Source organism: Puntigrus tetrazona, chromosome 17 (assembly GCF_018831695.1).
Source record: "Puntigrus tetrazona isolate hp1 chromosome 17, ASM1883169v1, whole genome shotgun sequence".
Classification (NCBI taxonomy): domain Eukaryota; kingdom Metazoa; phylum Chordata; class Actinopteri; order Cypriniformes; family Cyprinidae; genus Puntigrus; species Puntigrus tetrazona.
Window position 1 is genome coordinate 17171854 of NC_056715.1, and position 25188 is coordinate 17197041.

Genomic DNA, 25188 nt, shown 5'->3' on the forward strand with positions numbered 1-25188 from the left:
AGATCCCCATTCACGGCGCTCACAAGAGACGCGCTCCTGTTCTTTTGGAATTGTTTTAAATGCGATGAAAAAGTAAGAAGAATTTTCATTAGAGGAAATGCAGAAGTTTCCGTCGTCCTTTTAGACGAGTCTTTTATGAGCGCGAGCAATAATCCATCCTTTCTAGCCCACCTTTCTATTTTTTCCATCCTTTTCCGACCAAAGAGACTTAATTGAATTATCTCGAAGTACCGACCGCAGCCCCCCGCACAATCCTTTACACCGTGCCACACACTAACACATCAGGCCTTTTATTTTAATTTGTTAAGCAAATGTATTTTCCAGTTCAGGATGCATTTGTGTGCGGGTGAATTCATGGGGACTTTGGCCCTGAATGGCCCGTAGCAGCAGCTCTCCATTCAGCCATTCATTGGAAGGGGCAAAAGAAAAGCGGCGAGGTTGTATTTTCTCAACCGCGGGGCCAAAGCGGAGCTGCTCTTCCATGAGCGGTGGGGGTCCTTTTACATATGTTCTCAACATTGAGCCATTGTCACCTATTCTGAGGGGCTCAAAAGGACGTAACCCCTTCCCTCCCCCCCGTTTCCATCCCCCTCTCGTCGGCTAACAGTTACAATTGTGGGTTGAAATCGATGGCCTCCTCTTCGAGGAACAGTCTCTGTGAGCCAGCAGCCAGTCCCACAGGACATTCTGAGACATTCGCCCGCAGAGCTCCAGAGTTTGGGTCAGAACGCGCCAGAGATGGGCTCTTCCTCCCGGAGCTCTCTGGATCTCTTCCAGTGCCATTAGCGGCAGGAAATCCCAGCTGGCTGCCCTAAGCTTTCCCATACGGCACAGAGCTTATGTTATCGGAAAGATAAACTCCACTGTGGGGTGTATTGCTCTATTAGGCTTCATATTTAATGAGCGAGAAGGAGAAGAAGCTTCTATGTGGCTCACGGAGAGAGAAGAGTAGTTTGCGCCGACACCGCTGCAGGGTCACCCAACAGTTTAATGGAGACAAACTTTGAATCCTCTCAATTAGTCGTTTGGCGCCCTCAGCCTGTCTCCTGCTAAGATGAGGGTCAGCCTGCAATGAAAACAGGAAGCACTCAGATACAAAGATAGCACTCCAGGCCTGTGCTGTCCTTTCACTTGGGTAAACCTTCAAAAAGCTGTGAAAATAAATAGGCCCGAAATGTGGCATGAGTTTGGGGCGGCACCGTCTGGGGAAAATTGTGGGGCAGGATTAATCTATAAATTCAGCTGATCTTTAGCCTTTATCCAGGGATTCGATTGGGCTATGAAAAACGAGCTGTGAAATTATTGGAGAACGTGTTGCTTTCTACAGAATAACATGTATTAAATGAAGTGGCATTTAATAAAGATTTGTTGAGTAATCAGTCTAATACAGGCAGCTGATGGAAACACCCTTAATCAGAGACACAAGAGTCACGAGCCTCATCAGATAAATGTGTAAACAAATAAACAAGATCAGCCTGCGGAGTCAAACAGAGCCGTTCTCGAGGTTCGTCTCAGACTAAACATTTGGGCTGATCTGCTCTGACTGCAGCTGTTTTCATGTCTGATTCACGTCGGTGCTCGTTTCCACCGCGCCACGTCTGACAACAGTTTCAAACGTGGGACACGTCCGCAAACACAAAAGACACGCTTAAAAGCTTCGGTCGAATTCCTCCTCGCTCTCGCACACGCACACATGAAATGTGGTCAGAAGGTTCTCTCAGGGTCTTCTCTGCATAGGTTTCCTCCCTCGCTGTGTGCTGTAATGTAGGGCATTCTTAAAGCAGCAGTTTCATTTAAGGCCCAGCGAGGTTGTTTTGTGACGCTCCAGGGGTTGCAGTGGGGCAACACTAATCTATCACCGGCTTGTTTGCCCTCTGTCAGTGTAGCCTACAGTATATAACACTTCTGCTCAGTTTGTGTGTGTGTGTGTGTGTGTGTGTGTGTGTGTGTAAGCTGAAGACCAGAAATGTAATTTACCCTGCTGAACCGATATTGATCAAGTACCTATTACATTTTTTTTGGCAACTGCTAACACACAGAATCTTTCCTTGTCACACACTTTCTGAAAGATATACAAAACCATGCACTAACTCTCAGCCTTTGATTCTTCTGCAAAACACAACACACAGTTCTCTACATAACACACACATCTAACAGGAATTAACATTATGGCAAAGGTGTTTGCAAATGATTTCTTGTGTTTGTGATATTTTGAACACACTGCTTCAGTTTGCGAGAGATGTGAGGCATTTTGCACTTTATGTGTGCAGATTTGTGTGTGAGGTTTTGCAAAAAAATGTGTGTAAGCAGTTGATCAGCAACTTTGTTGCAACTTAGCTGATCAGCAACATTATTATCATATTTTGAAAGTGAAAACTGGATATAAAAGAAGATATTTTACACTAATGTGTGCTTTTGAACCCTTTGTGTCACCGCTGAGAATGCAGCACAGTTTTGGTGATAGTCACCCTACCGTAAGGACACACTCGGGCTGTCGTAAATCTACCGAGTCTGTCCAAGTTGTAAATCTAGAAATCTAGTACGTCCCTGTAAATGGGCACTGCTGCAGTCAGTTTGTCAGAACCTCTGAGCCAGAGTGGCTTGAAAGTTCAGATGTCCATATCGAGTGACTCTTTCATTCTTGCAAGTCGTGGACTCAAATGAGAAGCCACATCCACCTTCCTCTGTCATATGCAAGGACTTAAAAATAGTTGCTTTCTGCTTGTGTTTGCAGTTCTTGGTTATCATTTGGGTTGCCAGCCGTTCTGTGCGAAACAGAATTGTCCCGAATTTAAGGCATCAAAGAAATGCGGCATACACCGTATGAACAAATTCTCAATTTACAAGTAATCATTCTTTATGGACAAATCATTGCTTCATTATAAATAAGATTTTATTTCAAAATTTGAAGTGTCATTGTTTGGAAAAAAAATATTTGTTGACTGACATTACATAGACGTTTTGTAAAAGTATTTATTTTTTGTATTTAATTTCACAGTATATATATATATATATTCACTTCTTAAATTACTACACCACTAGTGCAATCACAATTCAATAGTCATACAACTCACTAATAGCTGATGTGTAATGTGTGTGACATTTTTTGTATGATTTTGAAAGCCCTTTTAGAATAATTGTACATATTCAGTATATAGCATTTATATGAATACTTAACTGCAGACACACTGAAATGACATACACTATGTGGTAAAGTACAAAAATTTTGAGCACAGTCAACCCTAGTTATTAGTGTTCCTGGGAAGAAGCTTTGGCATCAGCTAGCATTTGGCATTAAGTTGTTCAGCATCAGCATTCACTTTGCCTCTTAAATTCATGTTGGTGACATTTAAAGATGCACACGCTAACATGCTTCAGCATTCTTGGGTGCAGTTTAGGCAGCAATGGCAATGAAAGTAAATTTGATTGTTGTCTGATTTTATGCACTACTTTTAATGGGATTTGCTTTCAGATCACAGTGTCCCTGTTTTGAATTGTGGCAGCTAAAATGTTCTTAAAATATGGCTGTTTGTAATTACCTAAAGGCAATCCTCTGTCTTGATCTTGTTTTTGAGTTATGCTGTGTTTATCACGTTTTGATGCTTTTTAGAGATAAATGAGTCTGTCTGAACCTCAGAGACAGAGCGAAATCTTTCAGTTGAGGGTTGACCTTGCTGACACTTGGAATGTTCCTACATACCCAGACTGAGTCGGTATTAATAAAGATGGCTTGAACAGGCTGGAACACGCTGTTCCATGCATGTGTGTGTGAGGGGAATGCATCTGCTCTGACCTGAAATACACATAAACAGACAGCAGAACAAGAACTTTAGTTTATTAACTCTCACATCTCACTGAACAGCTCAAACTGTCCTTTAACCAGACAAGTACACAAGCAAAGGTGCCAGTGCCCATCCAGAAGATTGCTATCACGCAGTCCCGATATGTTGTTCTTCAGGAAGCTGTTATGAATTTGTTCAACATGCTCAGCTTGATACCCTTCAAACTCCTTCTTTGGCATAAAAGAGAAAACCTGTGATGTTAGAAAATGCTAATTCATACTCTAGCACCCTTTTGGCAAAGCTGTAACTAATAAAGCTTTTGTGTGAAATCAATGCATGCATTCACATACTTGTGTAGAGCATGTCTCAGGCCAAAAAGAGGGAGGTATTAGGGGTGTGGTAGAAGAAATATCTCAGACATAGAAGCGGAAAACTAAGAAAGAATGGTGTATATGTGTGTGTGTGGAGCAAAAATGAAAACCAGACTGTGTTTCTCTGTTTAGTTTGTCAGGGGACTGGCGCTCCTCTGAATCCCAGTGCTCTATTTCTGCTCTGTGATCTTCCCGCCCATTCTCTGCTGCTGTTTTTATTCTGTTTTGTTTTTCCAGTACTTCTCCTCACGGGCCTCCCTCAGAGCTCTGTCTGCACCTCCTTTCTATATTTCGTAATGACGGCCGAACGCTGTGACTGCACAATATCATTTAGTATCTCGAATGGTGCATCAAAGGCGACAAACAAAATGCACCAATTTGCTGTGGTTTCCTCTGAGCCTCCCAAGATGCTGGTAAACCAAGGCCTTCCATCGCCTGGGCTGTGGTGAGATCCTTGCTGTTTGGTTTAGGCTCATGAGGGAGGTTTTCATGATGACTTAAACTGGTGAGCAGTATCAAAAACATACACAAACTACCAAAGAAAGAAGGCAGAGGTAAATAAAAGACAGACAGATATCCTAATCAAACCGGAGCGTTTTGGCTCCAGATGTGAATGCATGTGAATATTGATCAGATCGCAGTAGTTGTAATGTCCCCAGGGCACGACAATCCCTGCTCCAATCTACAGCGATTTAGATAAAGAGACTTGGCGAGACATTACGGATTTCAGCAAGCAGAACCTCCTCCTTCTTTCTCTTCCTCCTCCTCCTCTCCCTCTTCAACTGGGGTGCAGAAGAAAAGCGGGGAAAACCTGTAATTACACACACTCTTCTGAATCTCCCTTAATGTTCATTATTTGAAACCGGCGGCAATTACAAGTTCAAAGGGGCTTAGAGGGCCAGCAACCCGCATAATCGCCAGCAAATGAAGTATAGCATGTTCACGGCAGCGGAGCACGCTGCTAGGGGGGTGAATCATGCATTTCCATACAGGCACAAATCTCTGCCACCTCGGGGCTCCGGCATGCACTATCCCTGCCTCCCAATCCTCTTAGCCACGGCTTTTTGTCTGCCTTCACCCACCAGCAACCCTCAGACATAGAAAACGTATCAAACTTCACCCTGGCTTATGTCGTACAATCACCGCTGTTTGTCCTCATGTTTGTGACTGCCAGGCCGCCCACCCTCTCCACCAGATTACTCCGCTCTGTTTCTATCTCTCTTCTTCTCTCCCTTCCTCCCATCTGACGACACATCCATGTGATGCAAGCACAGGAGTCCCGGCATGTGTATTTCGGTTACCTTTGGAGACAGTCACAGCGGCTAATTCTGTCCACAGGTGGCTCTTTGCGCATCAAGGGAGGGTTTTTTGAGGCTGGCGGTTAGCTCTGGTTTCAGGGCCGCCCAACTGGCGGTCATTGTATACATCCTCCTCTACATCTACACCTCCGCACAAGAGGCTCTCTTTCTCTCCCTGTGGCGTGTTTATCTTCTTCTTCTGTCCTGGTTCAGTGCTGCAGGTCACCTTTCTTTCTCTGGGCTTTCGTGTGCCTCCCCCTGGTCAGCTGTGCTGATGTTTGCATTAGGGATCTTTGATAAAATCTCCATAGGGACCTGCTCTAGTGCTCACACCATTTCCTGCCTTCTGCTCTCATTGTTTGTCTCGCTTGCATTGGGGAATGTACAACTCCCACCTGAATTCAATGAAACGTTGATGCTCCTTGGTGTGGTGAACATCAGACAGTTCATTTTTCATTCGGCAAAATCTCCTCGAAAGGAAGCGAAGGCTGGCTGTTTCATTAAGTGGCCCATCCAGGCAGACACGTGCACCACAGCAGAGCCCATGTTTGCCCAAGCAAGTGTGCATATTAGAACGGAATCCATGGGGAGATTAATGGGCTACTGCCTCTGTACCATTGATTATCTCCACGCCATTTTTCCCTCTTCCTGCACACATATTAAAAAGTAATGAAGCCTACGGAGGAAAGGAAGGCAAGACTTCACGCATCATTTTACGTTATCTGGACTCTAGCAGCGAGGAATCTCTTTAAGGCATGGTTCGAGCAGAATTAAGTAAACAAATGTGGAATATGCCTTTGAAACAAGCAAAGACAAGCCCCTGACACATGGAGGGAACTCTGCAGATGTTAGCAATTTTGTTGTGTAGCTTTCCTAACCTTACAATGGGACCACAATTGCTAGGATTTAGTAACCAATGACAGCAATGGAAATGTGGAAGATCATCAGAAGCCCCTGGGATCAGAGTGTTCTACAAAACTAGTTCAGTAGTCTATTATAGGTTTCTGGACAAATGGCAGCCCATGCTTTGCCTAATATTTAAGAAATATGAACACCTCAGCGAGCACTGTGCATCTCCACCATTCTGTTCTCCTCTGTCATGCCCCTGCTGAAAGGGTGGGGGGGGGGTTGGTCTCTTTCAGGAAAATAACTTCCTGAGACATTACGTGAATCAGCAGACAGCCTTATGGCCCAGACCTTCCCAAGAGTCTAAACTTTGGAGTTAAAGGTGAGGAACCACATTGACAATCTGATGGGAAACAGTTTTTCCTGCCCTGCAGAGCTTTATTTTGAATGCTCTTGGCTTCATTTGGTTTTAGTATGTGGTAATGACTTCTGCACTAGATCTTCCTCTACAGAGCCCAACCCTCAGTGGCATAGCCATTACTGAGCACTTTTACCATTACAGAGGCACGCTGCTCGATTCCCGTCAGTCAGAGTTGACTGTACTGTGCTCAGCTCTGCATTGGATCATGAATTATTGTGCAGCAGTAAGGCAGGGGATCAAGTAAGGGAAAAAAGGAAAGTTAGAAAATCCACAAACACAATGGAAAGAATACAACAACAGCTGTCTTACACCTCAAGCAGGCTTCTCTGCAAAGTGATTGGAGAGGAGAGGGGCTTGGGTTACATTCCTGAGATGGGGATGGCTGGTGTTGGTTTCAGAGGTGGGGGCAGGTGGTGGGGGTGGAGACAGCTCAACAAGTTGTTGAAAAGAACACAGACGCTTGTCATCAGCCTCCAGAGCAGGGAGCCATCTGAGTGCATTTTAGTTGCAGAGGTTAATGACCTCCCTTTGCTCTTCCGTCCTGCTGGAGTCCAGTGCACCAGCAGCACTCTGCTGCGTTTGAGCTCACAGTTCTTGCTTGTGGCCTGGATCAGTCCAAAAAGCTGTAAGTGGATCCTGACAATCCCTTTTTATCTCTCCCTCTAGGGCAGCGCGTAAACTCTCAGAGTAACTACGGTGTTTGGATTACTGTAGCTCCCTTTGATGCCTCAGTACCCGCCATGCAAAGTGCAGAAAGAAGAAAGACAGAGCCAGAACTGACATGCACCTTTTTTTATTTGCCAGTTTAGTGGACCTACAGTGCATCTACTACTGGGACAGTCCAGCCAGAGTCAAGTTGCTTGCTCAAAGGCACAGCGATAGGGAAACCCAATCCTGTCATGAATCGCTCCTTTTGGGGTTTTAACAACCCTTCAGTTATTGCACAGCTACCATTAGAGTTGTTAATCTGCTCTGATATTCAAGTTTGCAGTTCTCACCGACCTTTTGGCTTTCAAATGTTACATTTTTTAGGTAGGAAACTGTTAGCTAAAAAAAGAAGAAAGCAGGCTACATTTCTTATTTGTGCTGCCTGTTGACCCCCATCCACTAATAAACGGTAAGCTGAGCAAGCTGTTGGTCATCCTCTCATGGGATTGTTGGGTAGCTGCCAGTTTCCTGCTTGCTTTGTCAGTGGATAAAGTCGGTAACAAACGAGAAGCCTACAGCCAAGCCGGTCAGTCAGGTCAGAGGTCAGCAGGCCTCAGGGCAGGATTGAGCAGAGGAGCACTATGGGGAGAGCACAGGCGGCTGGAATGTACCTAAAAGAGGCCCTTTGCTCTGTTCTTTAGCTCTCCTGCTCTTAGAGCCATTAAAACTCTTCATATATCCCTTAGACTAAAACATCAAGAGTGGAGAGTCCCTAGGGCTCACAGCAATCCACTGCCTGAGTGTGCAGCGCTGACGGGAGGTCTTGATTTTCCTTCAAAGGTAACAAAGCCCTGTGTAAAGAAGAGTGTTTCTGAAAGGTCATAAACGACGAAAGCAGTAAGCACAACAGGTACGATTTGAAGTTGGTGTCGTGAGGTTTTTGCAATCATGACCATGAGAGATCTTAGGCTTATACCAACCTGCTTCGGTTGGCTTGATCATTTTAGCGAGGCTAAGCTTACTGAAACCCTCCGTGACGGCCTCTCTATGCTGATGCTTTGTTTAGTCCTCTTGGAGAGTGAGCTAAATGGGCGCCATGTTTGACTTCTACATTTTTAGCATCATTAACCTACAGGAAATTGCCCCTGCAGCTGTTTGCCGGCTGCTTGGTTGCTCCACATTCCAAGCTAATGGCTAACCATCGAGGTTTCCTCTACTGTGAGTTTTGACTCTGAAGCTGATTTGACAAATCGAGTTTTCTAGTGTAACAAATGAAACATGACATTATGGGTTCAGAGCAGGGCAAAAGATGCAAAAACGATTGCTGCTCCCAAACCAAGCCACAGAGACAGCATGTGTAAATAACCCTTCTCCGTATTAAGAAGAAATAGGCAAAGTGCTTTTAAAAGCTTGCTGAGCTAAATTATGTATATGTGCTATGTATACAGTATCTTAGATTGGCCTCTGCCATTGCATTGTCCTTCAGCCTCGAATGCCTGCACAAAAGGAGTCTTACAATACTGCGTGCTGCCAAGACCTGCTCACATAAAAGGGTTTGGCTGCAATATTGAGGGGTTGCTGAACTACTTTGTTGCCTGCAAGGAGAACGACCCCGTTGTTCTTTGGCTGCCCAGTGGCCTTTTGGACAACATTTCTGTTCTCCAGCCCAGTCCATGTACCCCACGAGCAATAAACATCCTTTTCTCTCTCATGCAGGCAAAATATATTAAAGAATAGCGTAAGTAAGTCTTGCCCTGTGGGAAGGTGGGGGCTGGACAGCAGTAAGCCATAGGTAGGAGCCCAGTGGCCTAATGAACGTGACCCATGAGGTCTCGGCTCCGTTGCTCACGGGTGCCATCTAGACTAATCAAGTCATTACAGGCTGGTGAAGGCAGCGACACGAGAGAATTCTTGTTAGGCCAGATATTTTGTGTTTTGTTTTTTATTTGTTTTTTTTTTCAGTTGTAAATCTGTTCTGAGGCCAGCAGGTTGTTTGCTTTATTTCATAGGCTTTCATTTTACAGTGTGAACTCAGGTCATGTTTATCTACTTGATTTGCCAATTTGCCTCTGAGCATGAGTGGTCACGTGACTTTATGACAGCCAGTAGTGTCAACTGACAAGACTATTTCCCTTATGCTCCTTACAGTCTAAAATGAAAAGCATCGAAGGAAATATTCCTGTCCGCACACGCAGTAAAAATTAGCCGGTTGATGATGGAACCTGCTGTAAGTTAAACTCCTGCCACAGAAGGGTTTGCCTGATCAGGTGGAAAGAGAAATTCTAGGGCTGTTGTGGTGAGACTTTAATTTGGTCAAATGTACACCCTAAAGCCAGAGGGTTAAGAGGATGAGAAGAGATTCAGTCTATCTTCTGTTCCCCTTTCCCTACGCAAGGACATGGAGATCAGGTTCCTCCCCTTGAAAGAGCCGGCTGGCCGCGTCTGTAAGAGAAGCCATGAACCTGATCTGATGATTAACTAGCCTCATCACTATGGCTGTGGGCCACATCCAGACACACACACATAGTCAAGGTTTTTTTTGTGTCCAAGTCACAAGGTCTACACAAACGCCTGCTGATTTACACCCTTCACGCTCACTTTTATTCGAGGGGTTTGCAGGCATTACTATTAATGCTACACCTAGTCAGGGTTAGTGATTTGAACGACCCCAAAAAAACGTTTGTGCCATCTTAAAGGGATATTTTTTTTCATTCTGTCATTAATTAGTCAACCTCATGTCATTCCAACCCTCTAAGAATCATTACAGAAGTCATTTTGATGATTAGGTTGTTTACATTCTGGGGAAAGTGCATGCATGTGTTGTGGTACTCTCCATAATTAATTGAAGAAGAAATGTTGGAATGAAAAGTATTTTTTTTTCTTTGCACACAAATAATATTCTCATAGCTTCACAAATTTGAAGTTGAGCCACTGATTTTTTACCGATGTCCATACTATATTTCTGCGTCTGGAAACATCTACACAGATTTTGTTCTGAAGATGAACGGGTTTAGAAAGGCTAAGTAATTAATGACAGAATGTTCATTTTGGAATTAAATAACCCTAAGGAGGCACAGGAGCAACAGTCCAAGCTGCTAGCTTCATTTAGCCATTGTTTTATTGTCTAATGTTTTTTCGCTAGCGTTATAACCGAGAGAGAGCACATGTCAGTTTCTGGAGCAGTTGCAGCTAACAGCAGCCGCTAAAGAGCAAAACTTTCTCTAATTGTTTGTATCTCTCTGTGTGCGTTTAGTTTCGTGCGTGTTGGGCTGTGTGTGTATCTCACACTGCAGTGGGTGTGTGTTTGTTCCCCTGCGCGGTACTCTCTGACGGCCTTGAGAATGGGAGTGATTGATTTTTAGCGCTAATGCTTGTTTACCCTCAGCAACTGTGTTCCAGGCCAACCTCACGGGGGTGCCCACCTCCTCCTCACACCCCTCCCAGCATCCCCCTCCGCCTGGCCTTGCCAATCCATGTTTTTGCGGGGCAACAGTTTGCTTGGCAGGCAAATTGATAGCTAGAGTCGCTCTAGAACCTTGCACCATCTTCAGTGAACATAAATTATTGGTGTAGAGCAAACAGGGGGGCTGGCGGCAGTCCAGCGGCTCCGAGCCCAGCCCAGCCAGCAATTGTTGTGGGGGCACAGAGAGAGGAAGAATTAGAGAGAGAGAGGGAGTCTAGCTGCTCTCCTCAATAGCTTTTCATGGCGCGCTGGGCTCCAGGTGCCCCTTTGAAGCCACATAAATTGAAACTGTTTTACCTCTGAAAAAACCCACGACTAAATCCGATCCTAGATTGGTTTGTTCATACGTGTGCACGCAGACAAACACAACGAGCGCTGGCATGCATGCATCTCTCGAGCATCGGGGGGTGTATTTGCATGGTGCATTTCATAAAACGGAGGACTTGTTCTCTTTTGTGCACATGTGTGTGTGTGTGTGTGTGTGTGTGTGTGTATGTGTGTGTTGAGTTGCATTCTTGCCCGCTTCCTTCTTGTTGTCTGGATGCAGCGAAGTGCTGAAGAAAATCAAACGCACACAAAACGCTACCTAAACACACACATTTAACCTTAGACACACACAAGCTAGAGTACACAGAAGCAAGCTCCTTTTGTCCGTCTTTTAAACAAAACAGTCTTTTAGCTTCTGTTCTGCTGAGCAGAAATCAAACACAGCACCGTTTTTCTTAATCATAGTTAACTTTCTTGCAGTCAATGCAGACTCCCTTCTTATTACAAATACAACAAACACACTATAGTATTCATGAATTTGCCATGTAAAATGGAATATATATATATTATATTCAAATCAGTCTTATCAGAATAAAACTGCAGCCTTCATTTGGATGGAATATCATTTTTGCAGAAACACACACATATGTAAATGCATTATTAACAGCCTCTCTAAATTTAAAATGTGCCAATCTTTCTGCAGATTTCTCTGTAGCAGATATTAAAATGTCATTCTGGGCTTTGATTGATTTTATTGGGAGTCTGTGTTATCTTGCTGCGCTCAGTTTGATTAAACATACAGAGACGATCACAGTCAATTTGAGCTGCGCGTCAAGGGGAAACTCAAATGCTTCAGCGATGATGGAGTAGTTGGAGAATAATTGAAACTGTTGGTGAGAGACAATGGGGTATTAAGAATGTGCCCTTAATTTCGGTTCGTACAGCTGTTTGTGCTATCATTGTAGGATCTAGCTGAATGCATTACATTTAGGTTTGTGCTTTTAAACACTAATGCAAAGTTAAAGGAATACCGATCCACCGTGCAATTGCCGAGAAGCATGCATTGATGCACATTTCACAGATGCACTGCATCATTCAGCCTGCTGTCATTTCGACACACTGCTCCTGTGCACTAATTCTTATCTTGCCTATAGCATATGAATGTGGCTGCAGTTGAGTCGGGGGATGTGCTGGCTTTCATTAGGCTGCAGGACTCTTTAATTCATAGCAGTCTGGCCTCGTACTGATGAAGTCATTCATCAAGCGCACGGTCAGCCTCTCCGCTGGGGAGTGTGTGTGTGTGTGTGTGTGTGTGTGTGTGGGGGGGTTGATGTGTGTTTGGGGGCACTGGGGGTTCAGGCTCGACGCTACACTGAGCTGCGGTGAAGAGCACATCACACCCTGTAATTTAGCCAATAGAGTGCAAACACACATGCACACACATGCACTCTGGGAAATAAAATCGGCCCACATGCACTTGCTGCGGACTGCATGATGCACTGACGCATCCCAGAGGACTCCTTCCCTGACCGCGTGTGTGCGCTCGGAATGGTGCGAGCAGCAAAAAGCCGGTGCCATTAACAGGCTGCAGCGTAATTAACAGTTGATTCGATCGCAGGCTAGCGCTGGCATCTGCAATAAAATAAGCTGCTCATTTTTCTGTCTAATAATTTATAGACTGCACCTCTTCACATTCTGTGGTCAGTCTGTTTCTCAGGATATTGCTCCGGCTCTTAGTAATTCACTCTATTGATTGAGTTTAAAGCGACAGGAACACTTTCAATCTTTCTCTGATCTCTCATGCTAAGTTTACTCTTCGTCATGCTGTTAGCATGTCATGCACACCGCTGGACGAAATTAATAATTCATGTTAAGGTAGTGCTCTGTTCGGGTTTCACTTGTTTTGTCATTTGATGCTTTATTTTACAGTGCTAGAGTCGACCTGCGATGTCCCTCGGACGTGCCTTACTCTGGTTGCATCTGTACTTACAGAACGAAACAATGTCTATTTAAAAATAATACTGAGAGAGACAGACATAAAGTTGAATTGGTGAGGATCAATGAAGGCTGTTACATTGATGTTACATTTTATGCATAATGGAAATAATTTCTCTGTGCATGACCTACGTAATCCATACGCACATTTCCATTGATGTTATAGCACTAGTTTAACGTATTGCTAAATCCTGGTATGTGCATGGGAAATCACGTACGCATTTCCATGGCCGTGTGCATCGTTTATCAGACCCAAGGTCTGTATTTACAGTGATTTGTGGAGCAGAGCTCAATGAAACCGGATCTGTTGTATATTGTGTGTCTGCGGTCAGGATATCTTAAGCTGGGTTTGAAGGGTTTTATGCGCTTTCTGTTTTTTTCCTGGTGGGGGAGAAAAGATATAATGTCCTCTCGCTGCTTGAAACGTGTCTCTGGTTAGTTGGAATCGTTGGGTTTGTGGTGGCTGGAGGAAATGTGCAGCACTGGAGTATTTATCACTGATATGGGATAGACGAGCCCGGCACATGCCTGAAATAACACTGACACATTTAAAACAGTTTTAACACAGCAGACGAGATCAAATTAACACTTGCATTCAAAATGAACAAACGTTTTTGGTTTAATAGCAGTTGAATTTTTGGAATATTTTGGGGATGATGATGTGTGTGTGTGAGTGTGTGTGTGTGAGTGTGAGTGTGAGTGTGTGTCATTAATCAGCTAGGCTGATGACCTGTGTAGAGATGCATTCACACTGTATTGAATTGAATTGAATTCATTTTTCTGTGTGTGTGTGTGTGTGTGTGTGTTCAGTGCAGCACTGTAGTATTTATCTGCTGCTGTCTGTGAGAGGATCACACACACACACACACACACCAGAAAAACAGACCTTGTCTTGCCAAGCATATGTCAGCACTTTGCAATCAAAAAATGTATTTCTATGTGCCCATTATCATATTTCTTTGTTAATGATTTTAGCATATTAAAAGCTCCAGTGTGCACAAGTAGAAATCTGATTCATGCGTCTCTTTTTCCTTCATTATTTGTTCAGTCTTACAATTGTTTCCTGATTAATTGGACACATTCCTGAAATGTTCCCTCCTCCCTCTCTTTAATTAAACCTCGGCCGTTTGTTTCTCGACGTGAGCGCTCAGGGTCAAAATTCAGCTGCGTGTCAGTCGAGCTTATTTTATGCTTTTGTTCCCAGTGACTTTTATACAATTTGTAAGATTGACCTACTAGAAGAGAAATGAGGCACCTACACCTACTGCACACAGCCCGGTTTATCCTCACGTGTGTGTGTGTGTGTGTGTGTGTGTGTGTGTGTGTGTGTGTGTGTGTGTGTGTGTGTGTGTGTGTGTGTGGGCGCACATGTGTGGCGAGGGCTGAATCAAAGCGGAGCGCGAGGTTTGTTTGGTTCTTAATCTGCCTCTTAAAGACATCTGTCAGTGCGGATCACTATTGTTTGTCATGCTCGAGACACGCTCGGCACAAATTCAATCCTGCCATTTCTATCATGTCACATTTGGCAGATCAACAGTGACACAAATTGTATCATTGCATCCCGCGCGGGGATTGTGTTTGCAGGTGCGACTCCTGGCAATAAGAGACCTTTGCAGAAACGTCTTGCTTTAGCGCTTGGCCTGCGTTCATCAGCGTCACAAGGGACGAGCTCAAGTCATTTCTCTAACCGTCGAGGAAAGAAGGATGTTTTCCATCTTTCCGCTCCGAGCGATGCGTTTAATCTGACTGGAGAATTCACCGCTGTGTCGTATGGATCTGCGTGTTTAGCGCGCTGGATTTTCTGCTGCTGTTTTGACTCATGCTTCTGTTTAATGGGTCCTGTGCCATTTCACCCCTCACCGCCGATCTCTGGTCATGATGGAGTTCATACAAGCAGCACTTGACCACTGTGACTAGACACAGACGGAGCTTGGGTCCTTCACTCATGAAGATGAACACACTTTGCTGTGAACGATGCCAGTGTAAGACTGGATTCACAAACACTGGGGCCATGACCTCAACACTTACCCCAATTTTCTATAAGTAAAGGTCTAGAGAGAATAAATAAGGAGGTGCAATTTATTTTGATCGTCCCCTACTCTCGACTATATGTCAGCTAACTCTCATTAGAGTATTAGTCTATTATTAGGTTAGGTTAGTTAGTAGAATAAGTTGAGATGTAAGTTGCATGTAGTCTGGTTATAAGATATGAAGCAGAACCTCGCTAATGCTATAATGATTGCTAGTCTAAAGAGGACTATTGAAGTGTTACACTCCAAAGTGTTGGGATGAAATTTGATTTGATTGGCTATCTGATGAGGCAGACAACTCTAAAATATCCACCTTATTCCTAAAAGTAAGCCTGTGTGGCAGACATAGCTGCTATTGGGAAATAACCAGAAGAATGACCATGGTAAATCTGTTAGCATTACGAACCACAATTAAGATAATACAATTAAGATGATAGAGTAAAGACACACCAATTTACAGAACGAGCGGTTTTTTACGGCTAAATATAGCTGGAAGCACATGAAACCGGAAGAAAGACCCATCCAATGTATAAACGGCCTCGCCCATTTTTACGTGAAGCATAAGGTGCGTGGTGTTTCAACTTCTGAACATCCTCAAAACAAACAGAGCGGTGCGTAACAAAGACGCTTCGGCAGAGCGCTGCTGCTTGCGACTCAGTTGTTTCCTCTGTGAATATGCAGTGTTTGTTGCCTCTGTGTTGATCCTGACGGAGCGTGTTCTCTTGTGTTCTCTCGCAGCACCCGTATCCTTCAGAAGAACAGAAGAAGCAGCTCGCTCAAGACACGGGCCTCACCATCTTACAAGTAAACAACTGGTGAGTCACTTTTCTTCTCTTTCTCCAGCAGTGTTGGCCTCACGGACTCAACTCACACATCTCTTTGCCGTTCGACACACATTTGTCCCTCTTTGATGCTGGAAGGGGACGAGGACAGCGGCGCACCTCCTCCCGATCGCTCGGTGCCGGATTAGAGCCGCGGCGCTCTGACCGCCAGCGTCTTTGTAGATGGCTTAGCTCATAACTGGAGGTGGTGGATTAAATAAAATGATCACAGAGCCAAAGAAACGATACAGGAATTATTTATCAAAATACTCGGCCAGGCTCTTTTTTTATCGCGGGCTTAATTTCGCTCGCTACATTCTGCGGCCGATGTTCAGATTAATTGAGCTGACAGCTTCTTTTCAAAACACCGGGAAGGTATTTGCACGGATTTTCTGGCCTTACACAAACTTAATTATACGGAGCGCTATTTTATCAGTCTAATTCCGTGTAGTGGAGCTTCTATTTACAAATGAGAAGTCCCTGGCTTTTATTCACAGCTTCCTTAATGTATTTATCAAAGCGGACTCATTTACGCGGCGCTCTATCTGTCGGGTACAGACGGCGGCTCTCGGCTTTATCGGCCTGGGGGCCCGCGCGCCTCCCCGGGGTCAATTGATTTTTTTGCTTTTGTGATTCATTTTTCCCCTACACCTCATTCTGGTGCCGGCTCACAATGAGCAACACGCCTGGAGAATGAGCGTGATTTGTCTGCCGGATCTGGCCAGGTACTTAAATTGGCCACAGGAATGCCGTTATCTGCCTTTCACGCACCCGGCGGCTGGATGGCGTTTCAATTATGACGGTAACCGAGCTTTGGTGCCGTCACACACCTACAGCAGCAGAACATTGAGCTGCTTTGCCTGTTTCATGCTCATTGATGCTGAAATAACCGGAAAAAAACCAAAGAACCCTAAGAGAGAACGAGCGAGCGAAACGAGACTCCAGATACTGAGACTATCTATCTATCTATCTATCTATCTATCTATCTATCTATCTATCTATCTATCTATCTCTCTATCTATCTATCTATCTATCTATCTATCTATCTATCTATCTATCTCTCTCTATTCTATCTATCTATCTATCTATCTATCTATCTATCTATCTATCTATCTATCTATCTATCTGGGTCATTCCATGAAAAAAAACCTCCAACAAAATTATGTATGTTTTCATCAATATTATGTCATAAAAAGTAAATTAAATGTTATTTTAAGTAATTTAAATAGCAACTAAATAGCAAGTTTCTTTTGGCCTGTGCTTTTCTAATTTGCTAAAAGATATAAACATCACATTTTCATATTGTTCTAAATACAGTCTCATTGTTTTTGGCACAAGTATGCATTTTTTTCTAGAAAATGTAAATAATTTTATTGGTGTCCCCTGATTTGATGTCAGCCCTGTTACCCTCGTCCAATAAACCCTTGTAAAATGACATCACTTCTAGGAGGTTACATCCTCTCTCAGACAGGATTCCTACACTAACTCCTCCCACTTTATAATATTTTATGTTTTATGAATCTTGAGTGAAGGGGGCCATCATGCAGTGTCAGTTCTGTTACCATTTTAAAATGTAAATTGAAACAAAATGTAATTTCTTACAGTTAAAATAATATCTACAAGTAAAATAATTCAAAAATGTACAACACATGCTTTTGTGAACTTGACTATTAGCTAGCAAATTCGATTAAAATCGTCAAACCTGTTACTGTTTAAAATCTGAGTAACAGGGATGACACATATTAGCTTTGGGCCTGTTTTTAAAGATTGCCTGTGTAAAATTAAAACATTTTATAGGCCAACCTCAGTATATTGTTGTGCTAATATGTGTATCATTCAGTGGCATCACTCATATCTAGCAACACTTGGGTCTGTAACAGGGTTGAAAGAAATACCAAAACATAGAAAAATAGAAAAGTAAATCATAATAAATCAAATAATAAATTGCAAAGCCTGAGATGGCGCATTCAATCAATCAATCAATCAATCAATCAAAGCATCTATCTATCTATCTATCTATCTATCTATCTATCTATCTATATATCTATCTATCTATCTATCTATCTATCTATCTATCTATCTATCTCTCTATCTCTCTCTCTCTCTCTCTCTCTCTCTGAGGTAAAGGCAGTATTTGCTCGAGCGTTCGCTCGCTCTCAGATCCTCCTGATGTTCCTGCTGATGGGCCGGAATGGTCCTGGATTCCTCCTGTGACGGTCATTGTATGGGTCCTGCTTTGATATAGAGCACAGGGGAGAGAGACGGGCAGGACGAGGTTTGCATGGCCGTCCTGAATCAGGTCTTTGTTCGGAGGCACAATCAGACCTGGAGGAGGCACAAGGGCGCTCTGTGTAACGTGTCAATAGACAGCGCGTCTCCTGCTCTGACCAGCCCGTCTACTGTCCATCTCTCTCTGCACTGCCGAGCTGATCTCTGCTCTGTGTGTGTGTGTGTGTGTGTGTGTGTGTGACGGTCACTGCTGCTGGGGCTTCACCATGCAGAGACTGCAAAGCAATCCTGTTTGACCTCAGAGAGAGAGAGAGAGAGAGAGAGAGAGACGCACCACACCTTAAGCTGTGTGTGTGTGTGTGTGTGTGTGTGTGTGTGTGTGTGTGTGTGTGTGTGTGTGTGTGTGTGTGTGTGTGTGTGTGTGTGTGTGTGTGTGTGTGTGTGTGTGTGTGTGTGTGTGTGTGTGTGTGTGTGTGTGTGTGTGTGTGTGTGATTCTATTGGTCTAAATGAGGCCTGACCACATGCTGAAAGAAACATGCCTTTCTTAAACACATCACATACAGACGCATAGCATTATGAAAGAGAGGCAGGTTTGTCTCATTATTGGTTGCTCCTGTTTCTTTCGTTTCAAGAACCTTCATATCCCAGGGGTGAACTTTTATTAAGACTGTCTTACCAAGCCTTCATTTCAGTAGTGAAATATTCACAAACCCTTTCAAAATGTCAAATATATTGGTATATAGCATTTTTTACTCATCATATCCACTGCATTTGTCAAAAGACACACACACACTGTATTTTTCTCTTTATTGGTCATCTGTGGTTGATTGTGTCTCGACCCCTGAAGCTGAGACGTCTCAGACCGGACTGTTTTAAACTGTTTTAGACTTTAAGTGAGAAATCATGAGAGATTCGTTGTAGTCTGCTTATACTGAGTCGACTGGAGAAAGGCTTTCATAACTCAAATGAGTCACGAGCAAACAGATCAGCTTTATGTTTTTTATGACCCTTTCACTTGGCACGACCAGCTGTTATGAAATTCAAAATAATGGCTTAATATTTTCCAAATGTAATGTAAAAAGTATAAACTGGCCTGTGAAGATGTTTGATTTTCCTCCTCAGAGCATGGGAAAGTTCGGAGGCATTGAGTTTAAACATACGCCGTCTTCTTTAGATCTGCGCTCGCAAACACACACACACACACACACACACACACACACACACACACACACACAGACACACACACGTGCGCACACACACACAGACAGACAGACACACACACACAGACAGACACACACACACACACACACACACACACACACACACTCACACACACACACACACACACACACACACACACACACACACACACACACACACACACACACACACAGACAGACACACACACACTCTCACACACAGACACACACAAACACACACACACACTCACACACACACACACACACACACACACACACACACACACACACACACACGCACGCACACACACACACACCCTGTCTGTCTGTGTGTTACACACTGGCACAATCCTAGCTGCAGTTACTGGTTATCCATTTAACTTTGACCTAGATGAGAGCGTCCAGTCTTTTTCTGGAGTCTCGCGGGCCGCTCTTTCTAAATATACCTCTGGAGAGGACGAGTGGAGACGAGCTGCTGGCAGAGAACATCGTCAGCATCGCTTGCATTTAGGGACCGCTAATTGGCAGTTAATTAGCAGAATTGACTCAGTTGTTGGTTCCCATGTGCCACCCTCGCCCCCCGCTCCAGCTTCATTTGATCTGATATCGCTCATCCGCTTTTGGCACACTAGTGTGCATCTGGCCGATGCTTGCTGCACATTTAGACCAAATCGGAAAGATCCTGGTCACAAGGAGAGAAACTCCTGCAGGACGGAGAAGCAGAAAAAAGCCTTACAACAGAGCAATTATCTCAACTTTCCTAAATCAAGGTGCATTTACTTGAGAAGCAAAACGTCTAATTTGTTAACATGAGCTAATGCATTAGTTAACAGTGAACAATTCATGCTTGTTTTCACAGCACTCATTAATACATTAATGTTAATGTACAGTTGTTCATCATTTCTTCATGTTAGTTCACAGTCCATTAACTAATGGTAACAGATACAACTTAAAAAAAAGAAAATGAATGTACAGTTTTTTCAACTGCTTACATTTTCAAAAAGACTTGTGCACAAAATGCAAAAATGCAAACTTTAGCAAACACCTTTGCCGTAATATTAGTTCCTGTTAGATTTGTGTGTGCTACAGAGAATTGTGTTTCGTTTTGCAAAGGTTGACAATTAGTGTGTGTTTCTGAAGCTGTGTGACAAGAAAAGATTCTGCATGTAAGCAGCTGAAAAAACTGTGAGATTAATAAATATTATAGACCTGTATATTACCGGTCCATGATAATTAATGCTGTTAACTAATAATAACCTATATGTGTGTGTGTGTGTGTGTGTGTGTGTGTGTGTGTGTGTGTGTGTGTGTGTGTGTGTGTGCATTATGCATTATCAATTTAAAAAAAGCAAATTCTGATCCAAACAGAAAGGGACTTAAGTAATTGTGCTTCTCCGGTAAATCTAGATATTTATCAGAGTAAATATAGATAATAGATATTCGTCATTTAAACAGAGGACAAAGAAGCAGCGGAGGAGCGTGGTTTTAGTGCGGTGTTGTAAGAGTAAGTGCACTGAATGCAAATGAAAGCGAGCCGGGCCACAGGAGTGAAGCGCTTTCATGCTCCGGGACGGCACGCTTTGTTTTGAGGGGGAAACAAATAGAGAAAGATTGAAGAAAGAGAAGCATCTGAGAGCAGAAGGTGAATAAGTGGGTTAATTTATACGGTGTGCAGGTACGGTGCTCAGAGAGAGAGAGAGAGAGAGAGAGAGAGAGAGAGAGAGAGAGAGAGCGTCTGTGGGATGCTGCTCGCCTCGGGCCGTCTGTGAGCCGAATAGCAATTTTATTACATTGTCATTAAAGCAATTTCACAGCAGTATTGTTTGTTAATGAGAAGCCGCAAACGAGGAAAGATGTCACGCCGCTGAACTCGTGCTCTTTTTATATCACTGAAAAATAAATGCGCGCTCACCTTCACTTCCTCTCTGGACTCGGCTTGTAAAAGGAGAGCCACTTAAAGCTGAAATATAAAGTCTGAACTGCGAGGCTGTGTTTATGAGCTGCCGCTGTGCTTTAGTGCTCACTCCGGCTGAGTCTGCTCCGGATCGGGATTGTTTTGGTCGCGTTGGGCTCGGACGGGACGGTCTGGAGGAGGATGTATGGCCGAGAGCTTCCTGTGCTCCGCTCTCAGACGGATCGGTTGGCTGTTTCCAGTTATTTATAGAGAGCCAGATCTGCTGCTGCTCACGCCGAGGATGAGGGAAATACAGCCCACATTAGTGAAATAAAGCCTGAGAGAGAGAGAGAGAGAGCGTCTTTCTGCTGACGCTGCAGATCAACATAGAGAGGAAAGAGAGAGAGAGAGAGAGAGAGAGAGAGAGAGAGAGAGAGAGAGAGAGAGAGAGAGAGAGAGAGAGAGAGAGAGAGAGAGAGAGAGAGAGAGAGAGAGAGAGAGAGAGAGAGAGAGAGAGAGAGAGAGAGAGAGAGAGAGAGAGAGAGAGAGAGAGAGAGAGAGAGAGAGAGAGAGAGAGAGAGAGAGAGAGAGAGAGAGAGAGAGAGAGAGAGAGAGAGAGAGAGAGAGAGAGAGAGAGAGAGAGAGAGAGAGAGAGAGAGAGAGACAGAGAGAGAGAGAGAGAGAGAGAGAGAGAGAGAGAGAGAGAGAGAGAGAGAGAGAGAGAGAGAGAGAGAGACAGAGAGAGGGAGAGAGACAGAGAGAGAGAGAGAGAGAGAGAGAGACAGAGAGAGAGAGAGGGAGGCAGGCCCTGGAGAGAAGAGCGACTGGAACCACTTTATCATCGCTTCGCTTCACTCGTCACAAAACACGGCTCGGAGAAACCTTTGCTCTTTTCTGTCAAGGGTTGCACTTTTTGCAAACACAGTCTGGACGATATGCGCGGCTGTGATTAATAGCTATTTTCTTGAATTATAGTAACAAATAAATACTGATAAAAAGAAGGATTGTTGTCAATTAATGTCACGTATTATAGCGTGTTATTGTAGTTATGTGTTGTATCGCTTCACGTCAGGAAAGGATTAGCTGTTTCTGTGTAAGGTTGTGATATCTGGTGTAGGGTTCGCTGTCGTGTCTGGATACAATGTGATTTATTTCTGGAGCGCAAAACCAATCATAAAAGTCATTTTTTTAAACATCTTCTGAATAAACGATCTTTCCATCGACGTATGGTTTGTTAGAAGAGGACCGTAGTACATATAATATAATAACTATTTGAAAATCTTGAGTCTTGAGGGTGCAAAAACATTTTATATTGAGAAAATCTCCTTTAAAGTTGCTATTTTCAATATGATGCATATTGCTATTAAAAAAATGACGTTTTAATATATATGGTGATAAATGTACAAAATCTGATCTTTATTGAATATACTATTTTTGGCATAAAAGAAACCCCCTACAATGTATTGTTGTGTACAAATATATCTACTTACACCCGCTTTTCTTCTCCAGTCTCACAAACAGTGGGTAAATAGGTGCTGATGTGGTTTCTCTTTTAAGCTGTGTTTATATTAACCCCATCAGCTCTCTCTCAAACACTCGCTTTTTCCTAAAAATCAATTTATGGAGCTCCGCGCCAGCAGCGCTATCATAAAAAAATACTTCAGGTTTGTTTATTGAAGCGCATGGTGCCAGCGAGCGGAGATGTTCTGGATGAAGAAGCAGCAGAACTGATGCCAGAAGCCGTCTTCTCACTATAGAAACGTGTCTCGGTGAGATCGCTGAGTGGGGTGTGCAGGGTAATGAGTACGAGAGACGAGGTTAATGGAGAGCTTTCAGTGATGACGGGCAGATCTCGGGCGCGGGTCAGAGGAACACAGCGCCGCGTTTGACAAGCATTCGTGTCCCTGAACATTTAAAACACTCCAGAGAAGGCCGAATATTACGAGACGCATGGGATTTATTTTCTAGCAATTTCCACAAATAATTACTAAAAGTAAAAGTGCTCGAAAGGTTCTTCACAGCGATGGCAGAGAAGAGTCATTCAGTCAAACGTTCCCTTTTAGAACCTTCTTTCTCCACAAAGGAGCTTTTGTGAAAGAGAGGGTTCTTCAGATGCTATGGACCCTTTTAGACAAGAAGGTTCTTCATAAAAATTTAATTTCAAAGTACAAAAGTGTTCTCCTGACAAAACATACTCCAATAACGTGTACAACTGAGAAAAAATATTGTTTACAGTGCAGATTTTGCTATTATATATTCAAAATGATAATCCAGTTATGAATTATTTTAATTTAGGACTAGTAATGATTAGTTAGTAATGTGTGGGAAAACAAGAGCTGAAAAAAAAACGTAATGCACACCTTAAATAAGATATTGCTTTGAATGAACTTGCATAAAATGCATTTTAAATGGGACAGATGTTTTTTGAACACCTGGGCAGTGGCTTCTATTATTAAGGAATGCATGAACTGATCAAACTCATGCCTTGAATGCAATACAAGCTGCTTTGAATAAAAGCGTTTACCAAATGCGTAAATGATTTCCCAGTTCTGCAGCTTACTACAGTAAAAAAAATGGATCGAATAAATAAGAACACAGACATCACCTTTTCCTGAGACGCAAAACAAAGTGCCAGTGTCTCCCTCGAGAGAGAAAGACTCGTGTCAGGTCAGAACCACCATGAGCCTCTGTGATAATCAAAAACTACTTTAAAACAGTGAGAGAGAGAGATAGAGAGAGACAGTGAGAGAGAGAGATAGAGAGAGACAGAGAGAGGCTCCTCACACAGGTGTGTTGATGCCCGGGGCGTCTCTGGCTCTGATTTGAGCCCTGACTATCATGTCTTTAAGGACGCAGCGTCAGATGTCTGTGAGCTTTACTGGGGCCAAGACAAACCTGCCGCAGTTGTCAGAGCTTGCTGATGCAGCCGCTGAAAGCGTGCGAGATGCCGCAGGACAGAGACGCAGCAGCACTGCCAGAACAAAGTCTCGCTGTACGAACCAGCAGCTGCTACTCGCCGGATCAAAGCAGAAACAAGCGGCTCTTCCTGGCCCAGGTGTTTGACGGACAGCTGACAGCCGGGTCGACTCGGACCCTCCGGACCCTCCGCCGTCGAAGCTTTTATACGGGTGCGTGCTGAGGGGACCACGGACAGGACTTTTCTCAAGAGCCGTGTCAGAAAGGGGGCACAGATAACACACTCGTCTGTTTAAATACGAGTTCGGTTCATAGGTGAAATTATTCAGTTAGTTATAGCATGAGCGCTTCTCTTGTTTAGATATACAACATCATATTAAGCAAAGCCCAACACCTCAGTAGAGCTGCGATATTAATATTAGTTCAAGCCCAGACTTATCACAGAGTTAGTTGTACTTGCTATCTAACAAGCTGCATGTTAAACATCAGTATGATCACACGTCGGATATCATCTGATCATCTGATGAACAGTACACCTAACTCCTGAAGAACCACGTCACAGTGATGTCAATAATCAACAGCTCATGATTATCAGTTTAACATGCAGCGCTAGAACTACTGTCTAGAAGAAGAAATCTGGCTCAGGACAGGTCTGATCTCCACCTGTTGTGTCCGGAACCAGCCGTCCGAGAAGAACCAGAGAGAGAGAGCCGCAGCCAGGAGGAGTCTGTGCCGCAGTGCTATTGATTTATTTTAATTAGCGGCTCGTTAAATCGTGTCAGTTCACAAAACAAACATATAAGTCTGAGTCTGGTTTGCCACCAGGGTTTAATGAGTTCTGAAACACAGACGGACAGAAACCTTCTCGAGAGCTGCTCTGAAGACAGCTGGAGAACACACACACACACACACACACACACACACACACACACACACACACACACACACACACACACACATCACACACTCACACACACACACACACACACACACACACACACACACAC

The 25188-nt window shown here is 43.7% G+C and overlaps 1 protein-coding gene across 4 annotated transcripts in view; it reads left to right on the forward strand.

Annotated features, from left to right (window-relative positions):
- meis2a (Meis homeobox 2a) overlaps nt 1–25188 on the forward strand; it is a 62314-nt gene that overhangs the window by 23915 nt on the left and 13211 nt on the right. For all 4 annotated transcript variants that reach the window (XM_043262755.1, XM_043262754.1, XM_043262757.1 and 1 more), the window contains exon 9: nt 15860–15936. In XM_043262755.1, coding sequence (XP_043118690.1) covers nt 15860–15936 — 77 coding nt within the window. The remainder of the gene's footprint in view (nt 1–15859; nt 15937–25188) is intronic.